The sequence below is a fragment of the Eublepharis macularius genome, chromosome 14 (genome assembly GCF_028583425.1).
Source record: "Eublepharis macularius isolate TG4126 chromosome 14, MPM_Emac_v1.0, whole genome shotgun sequence".
Classification (NCBI taxonomy): domain Eukaryota; kingdom Metazoa; phylum Chordata; class Lepidosauria; order Squamata; family Eublepharidae; genus Eublepharis; species Eublepharis macularius.
In genome coordinates this window covers 35,447,496-35,473,594 of record NC_072803.1, presented here as the reverse complement: position 1 = coordinate 35,473,594, position 26,099 = coordinate 35,447,496, and the positions used below count along the sequence as shown (strand labels likewise).

Genomic DNA, 26,099 nt, shown 5'->3' with positions numbered 1-26,099 from the left:
TTTAACCTTGGGTGACCACATCTTTTCCTTTTCTGCTTCTAAGTTTTTAACAGCAAACTTAGCAGGAGTTTTTCTTTCATATTCTCCCCATACCAGGAATAACTTATTCTAGCTAAAACTTCTGCGTTGAGCAGTACGGAAGCAAAGCCAGCAAAAAGAAATGGCAGCCTTGTCCTGATCTGGCTCTCATATTCTGCTGCATAAGGTCAGACCTCTGCTTGGGTTGTCAGCTTTTTGACACTCCTACTCCAGCGCCTTTCACATTAGTCAAACACACAGAAATTGAGCAAGTGAAAGTCTTTCCTGGTGCAAATAAAAAGATGGAAGAAAGCTTCTCATGCTGAGTTTCTACCTGTGTGTGTATAAAGTGCCATCAAATCACAGCCAATTTATGACTACCCTAGAGGGCTTTCAAGGCGAGAGACGGTTCAGAGGTGGTTTGCCATTGCCTGCTCTGCATAGTGACCCTGGTCTTCCTTAGGGGGTGGGGCAGGTCTCCCATCCAAGTACTAACCAAGGCCTACCATGCTTAGCTTCTGTGAAGATCCAACTAACCTGGGTCATCCAGGCCAGGGTGAATTTCTCCATGCGTGGCTTTTAAAGGCATAGGAGCAGAGGCAGCAAAAAAGGTGGCAACCATTACTGTTACAAGAAGCAGAAATGAGATGCGCCTGTACTGATGCCCTTCTCTTCTTGCAATGCACGAGCTGCATTTGAGCATCACGGAATATTTCACTACGGTTGTGCTATAGCAATCATTTGTAACAGGATTGTGTTGTCCACACAGGAAGAACTGGTTGCTATCATGCAACAATTTTACAATATCCAGCATTGGATGGATGCACCCATAATGTTGCTCCAAGCACCTTGAGACAAGAGCCCTAATATTAAGTGATTCCTGCTACCTGCATACTGGAGCTTTCATTTTGATATTGGAAAGTACCACACACTCATTTGGTCAGACACCTCAAACCACAATAAAATTGCTCCGGAAAGCCCAGGCAGTTCTGGAAATGAAACATTCAGATGTGAGTCATACCCCAACCCCTTTGACCCAGGCTAGAGAGCATGCAATCACACCACAGGGTTGGTTCTTCTGAAATTTCTAGATTCTCAATGGGAGAAGCCAAGACAGAGATCTTATTACATTTTGGGCAGCATTAATTTGTGCTGATCACAACCTTATAACTTGGCACCTTTTAACAAAGTTGCCATCTTTTTTTAAACTAGTCCCTGTTCCTAAGCTTTTAATAGAAACTTAACCTACAGGCCCAAGATCATACATGTCACTGTGCCCTGAATAGGTTGGCCAATGTATCAGGAAAAATATTTCCTGTCTCTTTAGTATGCAGAAATGGGCAGCTGGAGCTTTTCATGGCATGGGGCTAAATATTATCACCTGATAATTGCTGCCAATCAAACTGATATTAGAGAGACAGGTAGAGGAGTAGCTCAAAAATCAGCAGCCCTAGTCCTGAAAAGCTGTTAAAATCCCAGGATCATGCCATACTTGTGTAGTTTTTTCTCTGACCAGTGGGAAATCCTGTCATTTAATCAAGCAAATTTTGGATGAAACAGTCCAGCCATTAATTGCACCTATGAGAACAGCAAGGGGTTTGTTGTGGCCACATTTAAGGTTGCCGGACTGCAATATAAAGAACCCATCAATATATATTTAAATCCATCATGAAGTGAAAGTATTTACTGCTGCTTCTGTCCAGTTAGGTTCCTTCTCTTCTTTTCATTGGTGTTCTTCCTTCCTTAGACTGGAAGGCACAAAAGCAGACTAAAGGAACAGGGGAAACTAGGCATAGTTTGGCTGCTGCTCCATTAGTGGATTTGAAGAATGGACTTTTGGGCTGCAAACTGGCAAGTTTAAGGACATCAGGGAGAAAGACTAGTTCTTTTCATGCTGTGCTAGTTTCCAGTTTACAAGGAATTATCAATGTAAAGAAGTGGTTTTCAAACTTCAGCAACCTTAGGACCCCCCCCCCCATTTTGATTTAGAGGTTTTTCATGCCACCCACAAAGCCCTCTCTTCTTCCCTCAATAGTGCTGACCATGAGCCCAGGATTGGTGAGCAATGAACACCCCATGGAGGCACACGCCCCCCGCCCCAGTATTAGTAAGACACTTACTAGCTTCACTTTAAAAGCAAGTTTCAAAAGAATGTTGTTTGCACAGGTTCCCTGCAAGATCAGATGTTGAAGAGTAGCTCATTCTATAGGGCCACAAGGAAAAAGACTCTGACCGAAGGAATCACTTTTTAGACCTGCTCATAGAACAAGACTGGCATTTCATGAAGCCTAAACTTTTAGTGTTACAGTAAAAGCTTTTTGTTAGCCAGCATTTGATTATCCAGAATGCGTCATTAACCAGCATGACCCAGAGAGCAAGCTCCTCCTCAACCATAACAGCCCTGCATCCTTGGTTGAGAGCATGCCACACTCCTGGTTTCCCATGCAGTCAGCTTGATTCCTCCAGCTGTTCAAGGCTTCTGACAATTGGCACTGCCAGCTGACATCATCTTCAGGCACCTCCCTCCCCTTCAGCCTACCAGAGGGCTGCTGAGCTGATTGCTGCATCACGGAGTGGTTCTGTGATTCATGAAGATGAGGAATTGTTTAGCCAGGCATCAGGGCTGAAGCTATGGCATTCACAGTAGAATGGGATTTGATTGCTGCAGATTCCACTGCGAAGCGCCCAGGGCAGAACAGTAAGCTTGAGTATCTAGCACCAGCAGTCCGCATTTCCCATGAGTGCCTGGTAACAAAACTTTAACTGTACTTTGAAAACCACAATTAGGAGCTGTTGTCTATGAATGCAGATTGGCATCTCTATGGTGAGGTTCCCTTGTTGGAAAATTAAGTGAAAAGCAATTCGATTTCATACTAGATGTAGTTATAGTGATTGCAGTAGGACTATTGCCTTGGTGCCACACCACCAACCAATTATCTAGAATTGAGCCACTAGTTCCCAGTGGCCAATCAGCATGTTTTCTAGCTGGTGAGCTGAAAGCTAGATGACTGATGGTAGCAGCTCTACAAACCCCCATTCTTCAAAAGAGAGAGAAGCCAGTGGATTCCCTTTCCCCTCAAAATGAGAAGACTCCATTTCACATTAGCTGGATAGATATGAGATTATAAGAGTTTACAGAGTCCCTGGAGTACTTTCATGGACCCCCAGGGTTCCTAGATCCAAATCTGAAATGCGGATATAGAGGAGCTCTGAAAAATGTAATCCGTCCCCTATACTTTGAAGTAGCACAGTCCATTGTACATCCACAGCATTCTGCCATGTAATTACCACTTCATTCTGCTGCATGTATAATCATGAATATCTAGGCATTATTAAATATGGAGTTGGAAAATGCGGCACTGATGCCTAATAGTAGTGATGGCCCCTTAATATGAGTAGCATTTTTCTGCTGCTCCTGTTCAGTTTCATGATGAGGCTTGTGTGGGAGATTTTCCAAGGGGGGATTCTGACCGGTGCGTAACCATGCAGCATTTTACAGAGGACACTAAAGAATCCTTTGTCTGTTTGTAATACAGCCCAGTTCTGACATCAGTGCCCTTGACATCTCCCAATCACTCCTTGCAGAAGTGTCTCTGCCTGCTGTAGGAACCACGTTTATGCCGCAATACCCTGTTCTCTGTGTTAGTGAACTGAGCAAAACGGTTTCCTTTAAAAAGAGAGAGAGAGCAGATGTTTAATCTCATGTTGGATCAGCTCATACTTTCAACAGAAGAGCCACAACTCCAACACATTCCGCAATATCTACTATCTAAGATTAGAGGTTCTGGGGAAGATGGAGGAAAGGAGTGCGTTGCCTGGGTAGTCACAGGTGTGCATTTAGAGGCATGTGTGCTGAGACTGAGATGAATCCAGTACCCACACAGTGATCTAACCTCAAAATCTAAGGGAGGGGGCTGAAACCTATACACACTTAAAGCCATTTGGTAACTTCCAGCTTAGAAGACTGCAATGTGCTGTAAGTGGAGCTGCCCATGAAGAACATCTGGAAGCTTCTAAGAACTGCGGCTGGACTGTTGACTGGTGACTGTACAACAGTGGTCTTCAGTTCATGGGTTAGTACCTTCGAGTGGGACTCAAAGTCCCATCTGCTAGGTCTCAAGCCTTTGTGGAACCACCATTTTGTTGCCTTTTTGAAGAACTGCTAGTGTATATATACCAGGAACACAGGTCCCCTACTACTTGGTCTCTTTTTGCATTCATCCTGAGAGGAAAATCAAGCACCGGGTGACCTTCTTCCATGAATCTTCTTCCTTAGGATTTTTCCATGACTCTGAATTTGGGCTTGCTCCCCACTATGGTGTACTTTCTAATACAGTCTTCTGTTTTTGGACCCTGCCTCTTTTGGTCTGTTGCTCACTATCTTAACTATGACATGAGTGTGTCATAACTCTGCCCCACCTCTTCCTGTCACATGACTTCCTATCATTGCTTGCTACTTAGCATGTTATGGAGCTGAAAAGATTGAAGACCATTGCTGTAGAGCTGATAGTACTTGCCTGTCAGGGCCTTACCCTGCATTTTCTCCAGAGATGTCCCTGGCTCAGCTGGAGACGCATAATCTAAAGTCCTTTGTTTTCTAACGCCAGAACAGTACAGTTTATTTGTGATCCCCAGTCATCCAAGGTGTTACAAGCAAGTCAACAATGCATAAAACATAATACATCAACAATTCATATTGTGAATAGTCACAAACCTTTGTTTTCTAGACATGTGTGGGCCCAGTTCAATTGGGATTGTGAAAGACTTAAACTTTGTCCCTTCCCCAGTTTTCAGACCTGGCGTTATTTTTCCACTGGGATTTGCAGGTGAATAGATGAGCTACATGTTAAGTTTCCACAATGGATCAAATAGCACCCCAGGACCATTTCAGACTGGGAAAATAACAAAGGGTTATGTCTAACCCCCCTTTCTCCACGTACAGAGGCCCTGATCCAGAATGGGGTCTCTTGTGCATCCAGGGCCGGCGCGCCCATGGAGGCCAGGTAGGCGGTGGCCTCGGGCGCGCGGGCACTGGAGGGGCGCTGGAGGGGGTGTTGGGGGCAGGGCCGCCTGTAGCTACTGCTGCAGCCAGCCAGCCAGCCAGCCCCTTGCTGCTGCCACCGCCACACACCTCAGCCGGGCGCAGCCTCTGTGTGCCGTTCGAGCAGCAGCTTGCGGCTTCTGCGCCCAGCTGGGGCGCGCGGCGGCGGCAGCACGGAGCTGGCTGGCTGGCTGCAGCAGCAGCTGTAGCCAGCCACCCCAGTTCAGCTGCGCGCTCCTCCGCCCCAGCCGGGCGCAGAAGCTGTGAGCTGCTGCTGGGGCGGCGCACGGAGCAGCCTCCGCGCGCCGCTACAGCAGCAGCCCGCAGCTTCTGCACTCGGCTGGGGCATGTGGCGGCGGCGGCACGGGGCTGCCTGGCTGGCTGCAGCTACTGCTGCAGCCAGCCACGCCAGCTCAGCTGCGCGCTCCTCCGCCCCAGCCGAATGCAGAAGCTGTGAGCTGCTGCTGGGGCAGCGCACGGGTCAGCCTCCACGCGCTGCTCCAGCAGCAGCCCGCAGCTTCTACGCTCGGTGGTCCGCGCGCAGCCCAGCCCCCCTGTGGTGCGTGATGACGTCTGCGATGACGTCATCACGCCTCCCGTGGGGCGCGTGCGCGCCCGCCGCCGCAGGCGCTGAAACCTCTGGCGCCGGCCCTGTGTGCATCTGAGAGCCAAGCTACAAGTGACGCCTTACCCAGGTTGGACACTTGTCAGCTTCCCTCAAGTTTTGATGGGAAATGTAGGCGTCCTGGTTTTACAGCTTGGCTCTCCATTACAGCTGCAAGACCAGGATGCCTACATTTCCCATCAAAACTTGAGGGAAGCTGACAAGTGTCCAACCTGTGTCAGGCGTCACTTGTAGCCTAGCTCTGAGAAGTACAGAAATTCAGAACACACCTCTCTCCACCTGTCTTGGGGACATCCCTAAGGAAAATTTAACATGCCATTAGGACCTAAGAGTTTCATGGGATACCATTTTATTTCTAAGTGCAATCAGAGAGTTGGCTTTGTTTTTGAAATGGGCTGGGGTGTCTCAAGAACTGTTGTGTATTGGGCTGAGCAAGGCCTCTAAAGTAACTACTGTATTGAATGTTATGCTTCAGTTTATGTCAAGGTTCCTAACGCACTTCATTCTCATTGGTTACATTGCCTGCACTTAATCCTCATTGGGTACATTCACATGCACATTCATTGGGTACCTTCTGAAGGCAGCAGCCAATTGGTCCTCTCAAATAAAGACCAATCAGTGGCCTGCCTATCTTATATATTGTATATAGTTAATGCAAATGACGGTATTGTAAAGCACACGTTCTTATTGGTTGCTAGCTATTCTTGGGGTGGGGTTTTCTCTGTATATATTGAGGGCTTTTGTTCAGTTTGTGTTGTGTGTCTAGTGAGTAGTGCCTGCTGTTGTGTGTTCTGGCTTGCAATAAAGAGCATTGTTTTGGCTGAAATCACTCTGGACTGCAATCATTCTGAGCTCTAGGCTCAGTACACAATAAGAACTATGAACCTGCTTGCATATTAAGTTCCTTTGCAGAGCGTGTTCCCAACTTCTTAAGTGATGTAGATAGCTGGTCAGGATGGGGATTTCTTTGTTTTGGCACCTGAACTGAGAATTGTCCTCCCTTGGTATGGCTGAAAGCCGCTATCTGCTCCTTATTTCAGAGAACTATTTTTTATTCATTTCTTTCAGAAGTACTCATCGAAAAAATGATACGTGCCAGAACTACAAAACACAATTTTAATGCTTCTCACAATATTCTAATAAAGCACTTTAATATTCGGGCATACATAAGATAGTTTGCTGTAGTGGTTAAAAGCGCAGGACTCTAATCTGGAGAACCAGGCTTGATTCCCTACTCCTCAGCTTGAAGCCAGCTAGGTGAACTTGGGTCAGTCACAGCTTCTAGGAGCTCTCTCAGCCCCACCCACCTCACAGGGTGTTTTGTTGTGGAGATAATAATGACATACTTTGTAAACTGCTCTGAGTGGGTGTTAAGTTGTTCTAAAGGGCAGTATATGTTGTTATTTCCTTCTGGTATCACAGCCAATGTGTTTCTTATTTTTGCGCTATTCAGGTTGAACTGATACAAGGCAGAGCAATTTAGCTAAAGTTACTCGGGTTTGGTTGTGATCAGTGCCTGGATGGAAATTCCCTCAAGAATTAGCTGAAACCTGTGTGATACATAAAATGTTCCAAAGTGGTAATTTGTGATTAGTGTAGCACAATTTGGTGCGTGATTATTTGAAAGTAAGTCTCACCAAAGAAAATGGCACTTAGTAGTATGCACAGAGTCTGATGTTTTGCTACGGTTGTGGTTGCTCTATTGTCTTTGTTTTGCCATGTAGGTCAAAACACTGAGTTGAGAATTTCCTGGAGATTTGGGGATTGATCCTGGGAAGGACAGAGATTGGGAAGGGAAGGCAGCATAGCAGGGATTAGATGCCTTAGATTCCAGTTCCTCAAACTGCCGTTTTCTCCAGAGGAACTGTTCTCTGTAATTTCCAGATTACAGTTGTAATTTCAGGAGAACTCCTGGAACCCTATTATGATGCCTAATTGTTTCCAACAATTTGTTTCCAATAATTTGATTGTGAACTGCTACGGAAACTTGAAATGTCCAAAATGTGGGGTGTAAATGTTTCAAACAAGTAAGTAAAACATTTAAAGAAGCTCTGCCCTCCAAAGGTAAAATAATGACCCTGTCTTATCAGAGAAGAAGATTGGGACTGTCCCTTGTAAAAAAGGCAAATGGAAAAAGCCCAGGTTAATTAGCAGGAAGGAGTCTTATTTGAACCGCTGCCTCAGCACTGCACCTGGAGATGCCAGTGTGACAAAGACCAGCTTGGTGCATCTAACAGACGGTTTGTGGCTGAAATAGCAACTTGTCCTGTTTCACTACGAGAGGCAGAAATATCTAAGTGCCTGATGCTCAGTGTTCTGTGTATTCAAAAGAATAATTTTGATCTTTTGGATCATCTTTTACTTCCTTCCAAAGGTGCTCAGGTTGTGACCCTTCTGAGGAAGGGAGCCTCTCCCAGTGCCTCCATCAGTTAAATGGCACAGGAGCCAAGACAAAACTTTGGGGGTTCACTGTCAGAAGAGGCTGCCCATAGAGTCCCTGCCTGAGTCATTGCTTTGGCCTTCTCTTCTAGTCATGATTAAAGTTTCTAGTCCTTGAGGTATTCAAGTTTCAAGGTTTTAGCCTTCTCCTCAGGGTGTTCCAGGGGAGGATGTTACTCTCCGGTTGAGGAACTGAAGGCTAAGAGGCAAGGTCTTTCTTGTAGCCCCTCTCCCCATAGGGCTGCCAGGTTGGGAAATTCCTAGAGATTTGGGGAGTGGCACCTGGAGGGGGCAGAATTTGGGGAGAGGAGGGATCTCAGCGGGATAAAATGCTATAGAGTCCATCCTCCAAAGCAGCCATTTTCTCCAGGGGAACTGATCTCTATGGCCTGGAGATCTACTGTAATTCCAGGAGATCTCCAGCCTTCTCCAGACATTGAAGTTTAAACCACTCCCCTTTCTAGCTTGTTCTTCCAACCTTATTATCTTTCTCTTACTTTCTGTGAATGAGAATGATTGAGGGGTATGGATGTCAATATCAAATATATCTGGAATAGAAACAGGGAAGTGGGGAATCTCCTTGCACTGGAGAGCCATTAGAAGAGACTCAAGGGGTTTTTATTCTTAATCATCAAAATGACATCAGGCCCTGCCTTTGAATTTGCTTTGCCCCCTGAATCCAGAGGCTTAAGAAACCAAGTCAAGAGCACACCAAGACTAGTGATGCATGCAGAAACACAGCAGGCAGCCTCCCCTGAAGGCCAACGATGCTTGCTTTTACACCATGGATCTAATTGGGTCATTTCGTAGAAAAAGAGCGGGAGGAACTCATTAGCATAACTCATTAGCATATGTAATGCCCCTTGACATCACTGGAAGTGTGTCATTAACATAACTGATTTGCCACACACCCTGACATCATCTACCCTAGGTGTTTTGGACCCAATCCTGGCCATTCAGGGCCGAAATTGGGCCCAAAATGGCAAAAAGTGGCTGAAAATGGCCAAAAAGGGCCCTAAAATGGTCAGGATTGGGCCATTGCTGAGCAGGAGAGTGATCCACCACCCATCAGAGGCCTGATCCGGGCTGTTTCGGACCCAATCCGGCCAAAATGGGCCCAAAATGGCCGAGAATCAGGTGGGTGGGGCCATCTGACATGTGACCTCTTTGGGGAACTGCTGAAACTGTGTTCCTGCACATTCCCCCTCGAAATGAGCCCGGGATCTAATCCCAATCCCCAATAGGCATTCTCATTATTTTAAATGGGAGAAAGCACACATTCAGTTTCTCCACTGAAATTAACTTCGCTGTATCTGAATAGGGAGCTCAAGTCAACGAACACTGATGCTGCTATCAATCTGTTTGTCTAAGATGGCACAGGAAAGCAGATTTATCTGGTTACCCCACTGGAATTTATTTCCGTTTTAATCAATGGGACTTAAATGTACTTAACTTTGGTTGGGTAGTAAATCTTCCTAGGGTGTAAGAATGAAATGATCCTTCAACTTCTAAATTGAAAGAAAAAAATGTGCCCTAGATGCCAGGATCTTGGGAAATGGGTCAGGGTTGATAGATGGTGGATTTTTTCTGCTTTAATTTTAGAGCAGCCTCTTTGCTCTCTCCAGCCTCGGTTTCTAGTTTCTCACTGAGATCTGTTGCCAGTGTTTATGTGCCCGGCTATTATTGCTTGGAAAGCAACCCTCTTCATTCCGCTCTGGAATCCGTGTCCTGGACAGTCTGTTCGTTTGCCCTCTAAATTTTACTCATGTTTGCAATCTGGGTGTAATGCTTGTACGGATTTCATCCACTCTCTGAGCGGCTTTTGGTGATGTAAGCTGATATTTTAATTCTCTTACAAGGAATGGTGTTTAGAGGAATGACTTAAGTGGATTACTCATCTTCTGTAATAACTTGGCAGCACTCCCATTCTATTCCTAGACATGACGCTCGAGGCTTTGATTCTTCTCCCGCTTCTGTTCCACCCCCACCATTTTTTTTTAATCCAGAAATTTACGCTCATGTATATTTCAAAGAATCAGCCCGCCCCATGTTGTTGCAATGCATTTTGGGAGATGTAGTCTGTTTACAATAGAAGGCAGAGGCAGCCCAAGACATTTGGGTGCCTGAGGCCTAAAATCCAAAAGGTGCCCCCATGGGGAGGGTCTGAATATTAGTGTCATTGGCGTCTAATGATAGGGCCAGCGCTAGTCAAAATATTTGTAAGGCACAAGCTTCCTGTTTCTTTACACTGGGAACCAAGCATTTTTCAGTGGAAAATGGTTCATAAATATTAAAGGAAGAAAAAGGCTCTTACAGGGAAGTCCATTGCTCTAGTGGGAGTGCGCACACTTTGTGTGCAGAAAAAAGCCCTGAGATCTCAGATAACAGGGCTGGAAAAGAACTCTTTGCCTGAGAGGGCTGCCAGTTAAGAGTTTGTACTGGGCTAGGCATGGGACAACAGCAGTCTAATACTCAGCACATGGACATAGGGTTGCCAGCCTCCAGGTGGTGGCTGGAGATCTCCCGGAATTACAACTGATCTCCAGGTGACAGAAATCAGTTCCCCTGAAGAAACTGGCTGCTTTGGAGGGTGGGCTCTATGGCATTATACCCTAATGAGGCCACTCTCTTTCCCAAACCCCACCTCTCTAGGCTCCACCCCCTAAATCTTCAGGAATTTCCCAATCTGGACCTGGTAAGCCTAAATGGACAGATTCACACAATTGATTTTTCTACCTAAAAGCCTGCTGCTTAAAGTGCCATCCTTGTGATTTTTTGTGTAAAATGGTTGAACTAGGATTAATTAAAAGGGTTCATAGGACGTCTCCCCCGGGCTAAACTTGGAGTTGGGATTCTTATTTGACTATCCCTGTGGCTGTCTGAATAAAACCTGCAAACCCCTCATTGCAGATATTGATTTTTAGCATAACTAATGGTCTCCAAATATTTCTTGATTATTTGAATTTTACATCATTACATTTCACTCTCAACTTCCCGCATTGTGTGGCCCCTTGACCTTGCTTTAAAAAACAAAAACCCTCCTGCACCAAATGACTGCATGATGAAGACCCACTCATAATATCTGAGGAAGTGGGCTCTAGCCCATGGAAGCTTATGCTGGAATAAATTTTTCTTAGTCTTTAAGGTGCCATCAAACATCTGCTTATCCTTGTGTTTAATTTTCCATCCTACACATGTAATGTTAAAGTTTCTTACCACATTTAAGGTCACTGCTGTATGGAGAGTCTCTACATCTCGGTGGTGTTTCAGGGAAGAGGAGAATTCTCCGTATGTTGACAGATAACACCACGCATGAGGCGGCCAGGGCTGGCTCTAGGTTTTCTGGGACTCTAGGAAAAAGACCTGTAGTAGGCCCTCCCCTGCCCTGGTGGCAGGGCATCTGCTGCCAATCTGGGCTGGGTGGAGTTCCCTTCTCCCCCAGGTGTGTAGGAATGAGGATCTGCCACGGCATCTTCTCTCTACTGTTTACCTTTGACCTTCCTGGGCAGCTGGTTGCTGTTTGTTTCTCGGCTGTGGAGGTTGACGGAGGAGACACCAAAGATGTGGCTGAGGAATAGAAAGGACCCCAGATGCAAGAGAGAGAGAGAGAATGAGGGTGGGATGACCCTGGATGCCAACAGTTGGCTCCAGGCTTGGTGACTTGGCACCATTTTTGATGGTGTTTCTGTGACCACTTTTGCTCTCAGTATGCATGTTCTTGACTCATTGCCCAAGTGTACAAAAGTATTCGTTCCATCAAATATTATATTCATGGTGAAGCAGTGGCAAGCATCTGAAGATCTTCAGGACATCCGGACAAAATTAGTAGGATTTTAGTTCAGTGGCACCTTAGAGACCAACAATATTTTCAGAATGTAAGCTTCCGAGAGTCAGAGCTAGGGAGCTTACCCTCCCAGTGGGAGGGGGGACCTGGCACTCACCTTTCTAAATGTCTTTTAGGAAGTGACATCACCATGCAAGAGCTGGGAGTGCCCCTGTGCTTCACAGCAGGCCAATTTGGGTCCCAGGTGAGTGGTGGCGGAGGGTGGAGGGTGGGAGCGGGGGATCCCCCACCCCACCCCCACCAGGGGACTTGGGATCCACAGTTAGAGCTCCATTCTTCAGGCACCTGAATACGGGAGCTCTGACTCTTGAAAGCTTACACTCTGAAAAATTTGTTGGTCTCTAAGGTACCACTGCTGTTCTACTGCTGACAAAATGGCTACCCACCTCCGGGATAAGATTTTTATTTTTCCATCACTTTGAGGTACCTATTTTGAAAATTCCTTAGTTCACCTCATTCCCTTCTTGATTGTCAAGTGCTGGAGGCCTTGAACCAAGCATTCTCATATCAGGTACTCATTCTCTATCCCCTGCACTTTCAGACTAGCTGGAAGAGGGAACCATAGGCCATTCAAGTGGAGATTTAGAGCTCTGGATCCAGGGCAGTCAGCTGATTTATATAACTTCAAGATTTGTGGCAGTCCCTTAGTTTGGGCAGTTTGTTGTTGAAGAAAGTCAGTGTGCTTAGCCAGGTTTATGTGTTCCCTGGTTCTCCCTGCTTTATATATTCTGTGCCTTGACAGGTGTAGGGCTAGGATTTTGCCAACATGTAGAGCAAGAAACAGCTGTTTTCAAATATGTCTTGGAAGGATAACCAACCTTCATGTGGAGCCTGGATTTCTCCTGGAATTACAACTGATCTCCAGATGACAAAGATCAGTTCCCCTGGAAAATGGCAGCTTCACAGGACAGATGCTATATGGCATTACATTCCTGTTGAGCTCCTACTCCAAACTCCATCTTTTCCAGGTACTTACCCTCATCCCATGTCTCCATGAACTTCCCCAAGATGGAATTAGCAACCCGAGTTCTAATCAGGTCTATCTCAAGTCTATTTAATCGTGCTTATTCACGTGAAAGTATTTTTAGGATGGCACTGTCTGCTTTTTTCCCCTAATGTTTTGTATGATCATGAAAACATACCCAACTAGTCAGATAGTCAGCACCAACTTGGGTACTTCCTGGAGATTTGGGGGTGGCAGTACCTAGGGAGAGGGGAGTTTGGGGAGGGGAGGGAATTCAGAGGGGATGAGATGTCCATAGAGTCCTCCAAAGCTGTCATTTCCTCCAGGGGAACTGATACTGGGAATCAATTGTAATTCTGGGAGAACGCCAGACCCCACCAGGAACTTGGTAACCAACAGGTTAAATATGTTTTTTTTAACTTGCCTGGTGCAGGGGCCAGGTGAGAATTTAGCAGTGTGAAAGAGCTGCTGGCTCAGCAGAATGGGGGAATTGTCTTACAACTGGCTAATTGGCCAATACGTTGATTAAATATAAGTATTTTTGATATTACCAAGTCTCACTATAGGTGCCTTATTGAGATACTGATGGATGAAGGAAATGTGACACGTTTCAAAATAAAAAAGCAACTACATTATTAGAAGGAAAGGTATCAGAAACTTTTCCTCTTGGAAAACATTGCTGTAATACTGTCTGCCCTCCTAAGCTGCCATTTGCTCTAGGGGAACTGATCTCCATAGCCTGGAAGCTCATAATTCTGGGAAAATTCCACCTGGAGGTTGGCAACCCTATGTGGCTAAGGATGTGTTGTAATGTTCCCTAGTTCAAATCCCACATCTGCCATAAAATCATGATGCAATTCTGTGCAAGGCACTAGTTTCCTGAGCTTCACCCCATCACCTGTTATCTCCTATATAAGCAAAAGTTGATGCTATACCATAGTACCAGAGGAGTTAGCTGCGTTAGTCTGCATGCATCTGATGAAGGCATGCATCTGACGAAGAGAACTGTGGTTCTTGAAAGCTTATGCTAGAGTAGAGTTCGTTAGTCTTAAATGTGCTGTTTTACACCATAGTATTCTATCATGAGTGGTTTCTTTTGCCATCTCAGAAACTGTTGGATCAGCCCAGCCTACTGTATGTCTTCCTGGGAACCAGGGCTTTTTTTCAATTGGAACGCAGTGGAATAGAGTTCCGGAACCTCTTGAAAACGGTCACATGGCTGGTGGCCCCACCCCCTAATCTCCAGACAGAGCGGAGTTTAGATTGCCCACCGCGCCGGGCGGTGCAGAGGGCAATCTAAACTCTCCTCTGTCTGAAGATCAGGGGGTGGGGCCACCAGCCATGTGACCATTTCCGCCAAGGGCAATTTAAACTTTTAAAAACTTCCTCCTTGTTCCAGCTGACCCAATGTGACTTCATTGGCCTTGGGAGCATGTGTGCACTTTGCACGTGCACATGTGGTACTGGGGTACCACCTCCCGCCAAGAGTTGCCCCCTGTGCTGGCAACCCACTGAGTTCCACCACCTCTTTTTCCAGAAAAAAAGCCCTGCTGGGGACCCATACAGGGATTGCAATAATATTTATTGGCCTACATTACAAGGCTGTTGTAAGGAACGCTGAGATAATATATGTGATGATGTTTGAAATATGTTAGAACTAATGATGATAGCGATGACAGGCATTTGATGGCTCTTTCAAACATGTGAGTCAATGCAAGCAACAAATCCCATGTACAAAACAAGTCTGAGCTCCCTAGAGAAAGTATGGGGTGCTAATGTCAGAAATTATTTGCATTTACTTTACAGTGGGCTCTTTAATTTTCTTTCCGTTCATGTTTTCCTTGAAATTGTTTCGCAATAACTGCTGATAGTAACGGGAAATTTTAAAAAAATTACTGCAGAAGATAACCAGTAGAACTACCTTTCCCAGAATCCATCACGAGAGAGCAGGCGGACACCATCCCTCTGACGGATGGCCACTTTGACTAATAGCCTGAGCCCAGCGCACTGCGGGGCCCTATCAGAGCGCGGAACGAGGCGCCCGCCGCTGGGGCAGGGCGAGAGTTTAGCCGAGCTAGAGAGTTGCTGGCTCAGTTGGACTGTGGAGTTGGGATCACATGGGACAAGCCGAGCCGGCTGCTACCACTAAGCCGGGCAGGATCTGCGCTCCGGGCGATGGGTAAGCGGGGAAAAAGTCTAGTGTTAGCTGCTGATCCGTGCGCTCTGCTGTCTTCGATTGGGAACTGGGGCGAACGGGGCGCCCTGCGGACTAGCAGCTTGTTTGGAGGCGCTTTCTTGAAGGTGGAGCAGTTTGGTTTTGGAAGTGAGGAAGGGGACCGGGAGGAGTGAACTGGTTTGCGGTGTGCGTGTTAGCGCCTTCTCCTTCAAGGTTATCCGAACTCCTACTTGCATAGCTCACACATTAACGTAGGGATCGACGATCCTAGAAAGTGTGTGCGTGCCGGGGCTGGACGGAGAGGTCTTGCTTCTTTTTCCAGTTTACTAATTATTATGCATTTAGCGGGATTCTGCCTTGCCTATCCAACCCCAGAGGCAGGGGTTGGGGTTGGGGTTGGGGATTGCGTTTGAAACCTCGTAATGTACCAGCTGCCCGGGGGGTGGGGGGTGAGCTTTGACTCTCGGAAACTCATAACCTGGAAATATAGTTGATCTTTAAGGTGCTACTGGACCTGAACCTTGCAGACCTTTTAGGCGTTTGCGTGTTTAAAAAAACAAACCGTCCGAATTCATGGAGATCCGTGTTTGTCTTTTTTTAACCTTGCGGGGAAGCTTTTAAAAGTGGAAGTTTCTTGCCGCGCGGGTGGGGGGAGTGAAGCGCTTTGATTGTTTCAAGAGGAAACGATCCGGCCGGTCTGTATGCAAATACTCCCCTTTCCCGTTCTGTGTGGCTCGGCGTGTCATTATTGGCAAGGATGAGCTGCGATTAAGTTGTTGAAGTCACTGAGTTTGCATTTCTGAGCAGGTGGAGGAGGGGGGGGGGGAAGAGAGGGAGGAGTGTAATCTGGCAAGGCAGCCCAATTTTTTTGAAGCTGTCTTGGTTTTACTGTTAGAACAAAACAGCCCTCCCATCCTTCCCACCGCAAAACGCACACGCTGTAAGCACGTGAATCCAATCTTTTTAGCAGTGCCAGAAGTTGCTTAAAACGTTGTCTGAAGTTTTTTTTAATTCTTGAGTGTTTTTCCCAGTACTTAAAAGAACAGCAAAATCCTTCATCTTTAGTAGGGACTTCCCAGTAATTTTGATCTCGCTTTTGCTCTCCCCCAGTTAGGTAAATTTCAACACTCTTCTCCGATTTTGTCATTTCTCTTCCTGTTGTGGTTTTTATCTCTCACTGTTTTCAGCTAATTTATTGTGTCAGCTGTTCGCAACAGCCACCCTTTCGCCCCTCCCCGCCACTTCCCAGAAGAGCCACTGTTCGCCAAGTCCTGCATGTTGCTCTGCCCCTCTCATGGCTTTGGAAGAGTTAAAACTGTGATATTGAATAAAGTATACGTGCAATTCTAGTTCCATTGTGCTCTGTCATTTCCTGAATGTGGCTGGATCTACATTCTTTGAAGATGTGAATAAATAGTTGGGGGGTTGTTGACCTTTTCCCCTCTCTCCTTTTTGAGCACAATTTTTCTGAATAACTCATCAGCTCGGAAGAATTGAGCATGTGTGTGCGCGCTCTTGTTGTTCTTCTGCTCAGGGCAGCACACCCTGGAAGTGAGAGAGATGTTTGATGCTTGTGTGTGTGAGAGAGAATACAAATCCTTGTGAAATATAATCACCTACTGTCATTGTTGGCAAAGTTAGAGCTGGCGGGTAGCCAGAAAATTCTAAAATGCCTACTGAGCCTTGCTGTTCCAGCTTAGACTAGTGCTGCAGTCCTTGGGGAGATAGTTGAAAGACATCATATTTATTCACACGTTCTTCTTTTCTGCCTTCATGTGCTGGAGCCGGGGTGGCCCTGTATCAGGTGTTCTGCAAACACAGGCCCCAAATAATGGGGTTCCCCAGAGATGACTGGCCTTTTCAGTAAAGTAACGGAAACTGGAGAGTCCTGACAGGGTAAGCTAACAGAAGAATTCAGGACCACCTAACGACACCCACTTCAAAAGTGGTCCTGAATTCTTCTGTTAGCTTTTCAGTAAAGGGCTGTTTGTAGTCCATCCTAAAGTTTAAAATTCTGTGCTCAGGAGTTTGAGTTCTGCAACCTGTATAAATTAAGGCCAAATTTAGAATGGTTGCAGAACTTCTATAATTCTGCCACTGGTGCTCCTGCATAATTTATTCTGGGTTTGCTGGTTATTGGAAAGACAAGGACACTTAAGCCCCGCCCCCCCCTGTGGAAAGCCTTATTTGGCTGCCTCGCTTCTGAGAATCCGACTGGCATTGCCCAGCTCTTTCAAGTATATCCTCAAGTCACTGCTTTTTGAAATGAAAGTGGAAACTCCTGGAAAGATGAATTCTGAGCTTGGCTCACCATTTAGAACTCAATTTTTTTTTGCATTCCTGCAGGTGCAGAATCACAATAATACAAGCTCCCCCCCCCCCAGTTTAAAGTTTCAAGCTACAAGAGTTGTACAAATCAATTCCTTATGTGTTGAGGGCTCAGCTGACCCTCACACAAGAGATCTGTGATTGGGTCTCTTGTCTGGTTTTGGTTTCACTTGAAGGTGTGTGTGTGTGTGTGTGTGAATTGGTTGAGAGCAGTGGTGCTTGGGAAAGAGTGCTTTATCTCCTTCTTTACAGAGCTAATAGCTGCTTGACGGGGAGTGCAGTTTAGACAGGGCAGGGACAACTTCCTGCACTGACTGGCACTATAAAACAGATCTGAAGGGCTCTGTGGATGTTCTGAAATAACAAGAAGAGAGATCAGAAATGTGTGGGTCTCCTGTATTGTGTGTAATAGGATGGTACAAAGTCAGCCCCTAGGGAAACTGAGGCATGAATGTGCCTCTTGCCTTGAGTCTCAGTGAGAAAGGCAGGCTACAAATGATAAAAATAAATAAGGAGCAGATTGGCACTGCAATCATTTGTCTTTTCCGAATGTGACGAGGCAACCATAGTAATACAATTTCTATGAACTGCATGTGCTTCATTTCCTCCCAATGTATGAGCAATAACTTTTTGCCACTCCTTGATTAAAATTCAGCAGGAGGTTGGATATGCTTGCTTGAGGGAGGGGGGTGGACGTCTATGACTATAGCTTGGCCTGGGCAGGAGCATTCTCCCTCCCCCAACTCTCTTTGAGTGCAAACACAATGAGCTCATGGCTCTTACGCCGGCTCTGATTTCTATGATTCACACTGAAGTTTTGAAACTGATCTGCTGTACTTCTCCTTTATGTGTGTGCGTGTGCGTGTGTATTTTTAAAACTTACTGGCACTGACAATCTTTGTTTCCCCATTTTGTCCCTTGATGTTTTGGCATAGTGCTGGGACTTTCTTTGTTTTTAAAATTGCTTTCTCTGGAAAGAGAGGGTGGCTTTATTTTTAAGAGACCACAGGGAGGAGCAATAGGGGCTTGCCATTGTGGGATAATTTCCCAGACAAGTGGCTTCAGAAGAAATTGCTCTGCTGGATCTATATAGGCTCATGTAGTTCTGAGTTTCCAAGAGGAGGTAGCCAGATGTTTCAGAGAAGCCCACAAGCAGGGCAAGTACAGCATGGCATATCATGTAACCCCACATGGGACAATTAAAGGTATATTGCCTCTGAACATTCACGTTTTGCATTTCTATTTGGGCTATGGTGAAAAGCTGTTTATAGACTTAATCCTGCATGATTTCCCCCCCAATCTGCTTTATAAAGCCTTCTAACCTGGTAATTATTGTCGTATCTTGTGGCTGTGAATTTCATACATTAATTATGTGTTGTGTGAAAAAATTAGTTCTTTTGTCTGGCAGCCGATTTCTGAGAGTGACCTCTTGTGAGAGAAAGGGGGGGGAGTTCTTTCCCGCCATACCATAATTTTGTTTCCTATTCTGAGACTCGGTTTCACCATCTCTAAAATGGGCTTGACAATAATACCACTGCCCCCATTCTGGAGAATGTTGTAGGGGTCAGTCACTCTGAAAGCTTTAAATCTGTTGCCAGATGGACGGATAAATAATTGGGTTGAGGTCAGCAGATTCTACTCTCTTTGCTGGGGGTTGGAGGAGGAGGAGCTAGAGAGTGTCCTGCCCCTCCCCGTGTGCTAGCAGGGCACAAAAAACTATTGTTTTCATTGCCCAAGCTAAGAAACCAGCAAACTGCCACTGGGAGATTCCTCTAGGCAGCTGCTTTGCGAGGGGAGGGGGAAGGGAATGTCCCCCTTTGTCAAAACAGGTGTTTTCAGGACTGAAAGAGATCTGAGGCATCCCAAAAGCATGAAATGCAGAGCCATGGTTTCTCCTTAAAGTCTTAGATAGGAAGCTGGGGGAAAGTCGGAATCGAAGCACTCTCTTTCCCCCTCACTCCCCCCCATTAGTTCGCAGGAGTCAATAAAGCAAACTCTAAACTATGCAAAGCCGAAAGACACATTTTCCCAGCCGACAGCCATACTTACATTGGTGGTGTGTTTGTGCTTTTCCGGTGGACATGTGTTGCTTCACTGAATTTGGGTGCAACTGTGAGGATGCTGTTGTGAAGGGAGCTGGGAACCGGCCTAAGGTATTGCAGCAATACTGTGCTGCGACTGAATTTTCAAACCAGTAATGGGACTGTCCCATCAAAGGAGGTTTTGGGCACTGTTTCGTTCCTAAGAAGAGAGGTTGCAAATCTTGCCGTGCTTCTTCGAAGGAAGCCCTATTTCCTCACATCACGGATGTGGGGACATGCTGCAATTACTCAGGGGAGGGAAGAACTCTGTATACACTTAGGGGTTTATTTGAGGTTTTATTATTGTTTCTCTGAGGAAGCAGTTGGGCAGCGATGGGAGGAATTTTTGGAAGTAGCCATGTTGGGGCCAACTAGCATGTCTTGCTGAGGGCCAAGCTACACATGACGAATGACACTTGAACGGCAAGTGGATTGAGTGGAGGGCAAGTGAACAGGGAGAAATACACTTGCTGCTCAAGTGTCATTCGTCATGTGTAGCTTGGCCCTCAGATTCCATGCTCAGGTGTTCATTCTAAATATCCACCGAGGACCCTGATTCGGCTGAAATTGAACTATGGCCCAAGCGGGGGGGGGGGGGTGGTTAACCCTTTCTCCCTCACTGCTTTTTCTTGACTTGCAGCCAACCACAGAACTGCTGTATGTATGCCCTACTGGCCAAACAAATAAAGATTCGGAATGACATCATGCCACTTCACAGGTCACAGAGTGTATAGACTTATTTATTTATAACCTGCCTTCCCACTGAGACTCAAGGCGCATTACGTGGTTGTAAAACACAACTCCTGTGTATTTGGTGCCTCATTTGAATCAGGACTGTGGCATGCGTACAGAAGCCTGCTCCCTCCACCCCATTTTCCTGACCAGAAACAGCTTGGAGGAGTGATGCTGTTTAACCGATTGGGAACGTGAGTGGACCAAATGGTGCTCTCTCTCCCGCCACCACTTCAGATTGAGAAAAATGTTGTGGAGTGTGTGTGAAGCATGCCACAGTCCACGTCGGAATTAGAGACCACATATGTGAGAATTGAGGAGAACCTGCAACTCATATCTGACTGTTACACACAAGGTGGTGATTCTAAACCCCACCTGTTTATTCTGTTTTGGGGGTTAGATACAGCAAAAGGTGAGGAGGGAGATGTACTAAATGGGTGTGGCCGAAGGAAGGGGTTGGGCTTCAAGACTAAGAGTACCCCTGAGATTTCTTTTTTTTTTTGTCTCATACCAATGGGAGAATGTAATTTGGGGTGACCGCCAGCTCTGTTGGCCATCATCGGTATGGGCAAGGAGGGATTAATGATTTGTAATGCCTTTTTAAAAGTGCACTTTTCTTGGTTGTTTCTATAATTAATATTTTTGGAGGGGTTGGGGAGGTTTGTCTGTTAAAAAAAATTGTCAGGTGCCATTAGAAAGGCAAATTGTTAAGCTGGCAGGGAGAACTTTTTGCCTCTTGCTAGCAAATGAAAAAATCAAAAGGGACAATCCGGAGGGAGTCTCTTCTTTCCACCAGCTCTTGTTTTCAGTGTAGCTTATTTGGCTTTTGTGGGTCTCTCGTTCCCCCCCTCATCTATTCACATCTGTTCTTTTGTCATTTTTGCTGAGTCCTGGACATTGCAGGCGCCTGCCAGCATCCCCCCCCCCAGCTCCTTAATTTCTGCTGTAAGTCTGATGAAAGGGGCTCAAGTTGGTTCCTCCCCCTACCCTTTTGTTTCCCGAACTTGTCATCATGTCCAGTAATCCTCTCAGAAGCCGGACTTGTTTTGGCTGCCGTGTGCCATGATCTCATACTCAGAGAACATTAAACTGGAAGGCTTTTTAAAAAATTCCTCCCTCCCGCCCCCCCCCCTCTGCTGCCTCTTTGTACAGTATGTTAGTGTTTTGTATGAGCTCACTGACCCCGCAGGGAAGAGACTGACATACAAACCGTTTGAGCAAACATGAGCTGGAAGTGGATGCGGGGGCAGAGATGGCTGGCAGCAATTCAGGGCTCAGCATTCTGTTGTTTTCAAGAGAGTCCGAAGAGCTTTCTTTTCATACCGCAAAATGATCCATGTTGGTGCCGATCCTGATGGGTCACGTTTTGAAAAGCTTTTGTCTGAAACTGGAGTTATGGACTTGTAAGCTGGTACCTAGCTGTTCAAGTGGAGAATTTAGTTGAGATGGGGGATTATTTCCCCTCCTTTCCTTCCTTGTCATATCTATATTAAGCAAATTATGCAGTGTGGAATTAATCCTATGAATGCAGAAAGGTGGGGGCACTGAAGCCAACTGGAGTGGGCCAAGCATTTTCAAAGTACGGCTGGGAACTGTTAGATGATCAACCAAAAATTCTCCAGTCTCTTGTTCGATCATACAGCTGATTAATAAAAAATCAGGCTAGTTTTCCTTTTAAATCAGTGAGCATCTTACCAAAATATAAGTGTAGATGGCTTTCTTTGAGATACTGAGATAGCGAACACCAAGCTGCCACTTTAAAAAAAAAGTTTTCGTCTTCATTCCCTATTACATTTAGGCTTGCTGGTCTGAGGGTCACACCTAGAGTTGAAAAAGGGGGACTTTGTTCATGCATGCATGCGCGTGTGTGTGTGGGGGGGGTAACAGTACTTTGTAGTAGGGGTGTGCTATCAGGATCTGGGATTAAAAAAAGATGGATTTTTGCCAATCTGGCTTTCCCTAATCAAATCCAGAGAATCCGGGAACTGATCCAGAAACCTGGACCTGGCCCCCTGGATACATCCAGGTAAATCTGGGAAACATGGCTTCAGCCTCTGCCTGGCTCCTTCCTGGGCATCTCCTGCTTTTTTTCCAAGAGGAGAGGTGGAGAAGGGTGTGGGGAGTAAGGCAGAAGCAGGGGAGAGGGGAAGTGAGGCATGGAGGGGGGAGTACGCATCTTTTCTGTATGGCTTCTCTGTGTGATACTGGTTCGGTTGGGCTAAGTTGCATGATTCTCTGGTTTGATGTTGGTCCGCTTGATTCATTTTGGTTCTTTTGAGCTTCCTCTTGCATTTGGGGCCATGCTTTTGATCTCTGGCAGCCTTGCCCCGTGTGTTTCTGCCTGAGAGCCTGCTTGGAAATGTTTCCGCCATAAGAAACCATGGAAAGTGGCTGGGGGCACCTTCTTTAAGGGCCCATAGAATTGGACCCCGTAGTCAAATCATCTTGAAACTTGGTGAGTCTTTAGAGGACAGTCAGGAGTAGATTTCCTGCAAGATTGCTGGAGTTTGCTTGAAAAATGTCACCCCAGCCCCCCAGATAGCCCCAAGATAGTTTCCCTCAAAGGGAATAATGGCCAAATAAATCTGGGATTCTCTGATCTGTCTTAACAGGATCAGGGAATCTTTCCCAAGTTTCAGGAATCCCAGATTTTTTGGAGGATCCCTGAAACCCGGATATGAATTTCCCATATTTTTTTTAAAGTAGGGGCAGAGGAAAAGGCACTTGCTAGGTCAGAAGGCAGACTGTGGTTGTGTGTGGTTGATCTTGTGGGCATAGGGAAAGAATTAGCAGCAGAAGCATTCAAGAAAGAGATCCAAAAGTTGTTAGGGGTCAGATGTTCTTGCTGACCCAGAGTTTTAGAGGGAGGAACCTGGAAGCTAAGGGGCTGTTTCCTGACATGGAGTGGAGCCTGTGGTACCAGGTAGGGGCGTCAGGTGGCTCCAAGCTTCCTGGGTACCTCAGGAGTAGAGCTTGGTGAGGGGCAATGAGGCAGGAGATACTAAAAGTGTGCATCAGTGTAAGCAGATGTTACTCTAGTCTCTTGAGACCCTAAGACACAGGCGGAAGTTGTAACACCTCTGGTGTGATTGGGTGCTCAGACAAAATGGCAGAACCACTAGGAGTTCCAGAAAAATAAATTCACTTCCTTAACTTGCAGCCCTGATAATTAAAATTCTGTTAAAATAATTTCTTATCCCATCCATGGAAGCCCTTGTGGATATTGCAGATTTAAAGCATGTGTCCCTTCATCGACTCACGGCAGGTTAAAGTAGCAGTATTAAATTGGGTGAGACTCCTACTATTGTACCCCTACATCCCACCCTCCAAATGCCCGAAATGCTTGCCACTCCACTTTCTCTCAAGAAGTGTACGAGAACATCCAGCTGGGCTGTGCCCATAAGCTGGATCTGTCTGGACTCCCAGACTTAGTTGGACCTTCAATCCTCAGCCTTGCTTTTATTTCTGGGAAGGAACCCTCTGTCTGTGTGGCCATCAAGTGAAGTTCAGAAGGCTCTCAAAACCCACATCTTGTTTTCTCCACCTTCTAGCAGCAGATTCTTCCCTCTCCTCCTTTACATTATGATAAGAATATTTTTTAATATATATTTGACTTTGGTGAATACTGCTGGAAGCACGTTTGAGATGTGGTCTTCCCAGCTCTGACTTTCTGGTAACCTCCTCATTAGGAACTCTGTAAGGGCCAGTGAACAAAGAATTTCATTTCTGTGACTCATTCAATCCTCAGTTTCTCTGATGCTCGTCAGCAAAATGGTGGGGAGAGAATGCAAGTCAGCAACCATTTCTGTGATGCAGATATGAAAAGCCAGATTTGCTGTACAATCTATTCAGTTGCTCCAGTCGAAGTCCCTGATTTCAGTTGGCTTAGACTGGAGTAACACTGCATAGGATTGCTCTGTCAGATGCTCACCCCCCCTTCTCCCCACCCTTAACTAAGCCTTCTAGTTTCTAGTGACCCATGCAAGATGCAAGCTGATGACCTGGAGAGATTAAAGCCTCCTGTGCCCCATAACTAATCCCTCCCCCCAGCATGTAATTCTTTAAGCTTTGGTGGGTGTTTTGTAATTGGCTTGAACAGAAGATGGAAAGTTGGGAGTTGGGGCAAGGATAACCAGAACGGAGGGGGGGGGGGAGATTGGATGGTAACGAAAATATTCAGCATCTCCAGCCCCTTCTTCAGCTACCTGTTGCTTTCTCTTGTTGGGATGATACTTTATCAGAATTTAGACTGTAAGCTCCTTGGAGTAGGGATCTGTTTTTCTTGCCCATGTTAATCTATTAAGTATTATATACATTGATAGCTCTGTGTAAGAAAATATTTAGTCTGTCTCAAAATGACACGAGTTCCTCCAAATTTATCTGTCTGCTTCAGCAATTATGTCTAGGCAAACTCCTATATGTAGCTTCACTGAATGAGTGGATTCTTTTGGAAAGGACTTATGATTGGAAAGCTCAAAGGTTAGCTTGATGGCTTTTAAGCCTCTTGGAAATTCTCTCCAAGCAGCTTGGAGAGAATGAATATGAATTTTTGTCAGTCGTCTTTTATTTGCTTAGAAATCTGTTGCATAGTGAACATAGAAAAGGATAGCTAGGAGTGCTGGAGGAACCTCTCCATATTGGTCAGTACCCTTTTTTTTCGTTTGTGTAATGGAGGATAACAATGATAATTAATGAGCTCACATATGTCAGAAGTTTTTCACAAATACTCATCCTTACACCAGCCTGTAAGTAAGGGCAGTATCAACTAATTGTACTGCAGGTGGAAACCTGAAGATTGGTTAAGTTGAGGGTCTAACTCCACATTACATTTTCCACATGTCCTCCTTGGATCTCCCTCAAGGATTTTCAGTCAGATGTCAGCTGTGAGTTCCCAGTGGAGAACTTACAGCTGACATCTGATTGAAAGTTCCCCGGAAGGGTGCCTGGAAAGTATAACATGAAGTTAAGCCCTGAGACTTTCCCTTGCAAGTGTTGATGTGAAAGTTCTCAGTATGTCCTCTGAATATGTGAACATTCATTAAATAATTTAATGCCTCTGTTCAGCATGCAAAGGTATGTTATTTTAATTTTTTTTGTTTCAGCGTTTGCCTAATAATATTTGACAGTATTTCATAGCCAGTATGAAACAGTTCTTGGATTTGACAGTTGGCATTCAGTATTATTTAATATTTGTCTGTGTTTGACAGATGGTGTTTAATGATATTTTAGTATTTGGCAGTTGGCAACTGAGACTTTTGCATTTGACACCTACTAAAATCAGAACAAGTTCTAAAGCATTTGAAGTTTGGAGTAGAATTTCACACTCCATGTGGCTAATTTGAATTTCATGTTTGAAATTTTTCATTCTTTAAAAAGTAATGATACTGGAAGTTTTGGAGCAAATTCTGGAGATACGAGACTATTTTGCACAGTCAGCAAAATGTTCTCATGTTTCAGAGTCTGGGAATGAAAAGCCCAGATTGATGATGAGAATATTGTCATAGAAGCCTAGTGCTAAGGACGATATAGACGAGGACTGGGCAGTCCACAATGAGTCCTCACCCGCAGCAGTTAGCCTGTGTGATGATATAAATTCAACTTATGGGCCATCACCCAACTCTGGTTAGGAGAGAACTGCAGGAAAACCCACCAATGTGGCCTCCTAGGTTCTATCGGCTGGAGAGTAGTCAGGCGATACTCCCTGACCCTTTCATAAATGCTTCTGGATCAGGCTTGCCAACTGGCCTGATCAACAACGTGCCTGAATCTTGCTACCCGTAGAGTGCCTTTGGTGCCTCTACTTTTGCTTTACCCTGCCTTCAACCACACAGAAGTTGGATCTAACAGCGTT

At 45.6% G+C, this 26,099-nt stretch overlaps 1 protein-coding gene across 1 annotated transcript in view; it reads left to right on the top strand.

Annotated features, from left to right (window-relative positions):
• Nucleotides 1-15,035: 15,035 nt before the first annotated feature.
• Nucleotides 15,036-26,099, top strand: part of ARID5A (AT-rich interaction domain 5A) — a 33,061-nt gene continuing 21,997 nt past the window's right edge. The window contains exon 1 of the mRNA XM_054998483.1: nt 15,036-15,110. Coding sequence (XP_054854458.1) covers nt 15,107-15,110 — 4 coding nt within the window. The 5' untranslated portion in view covers nt 15,036-15,106. The remainder of the gene's footprint in view (nt 15,111-26,099) is intronic.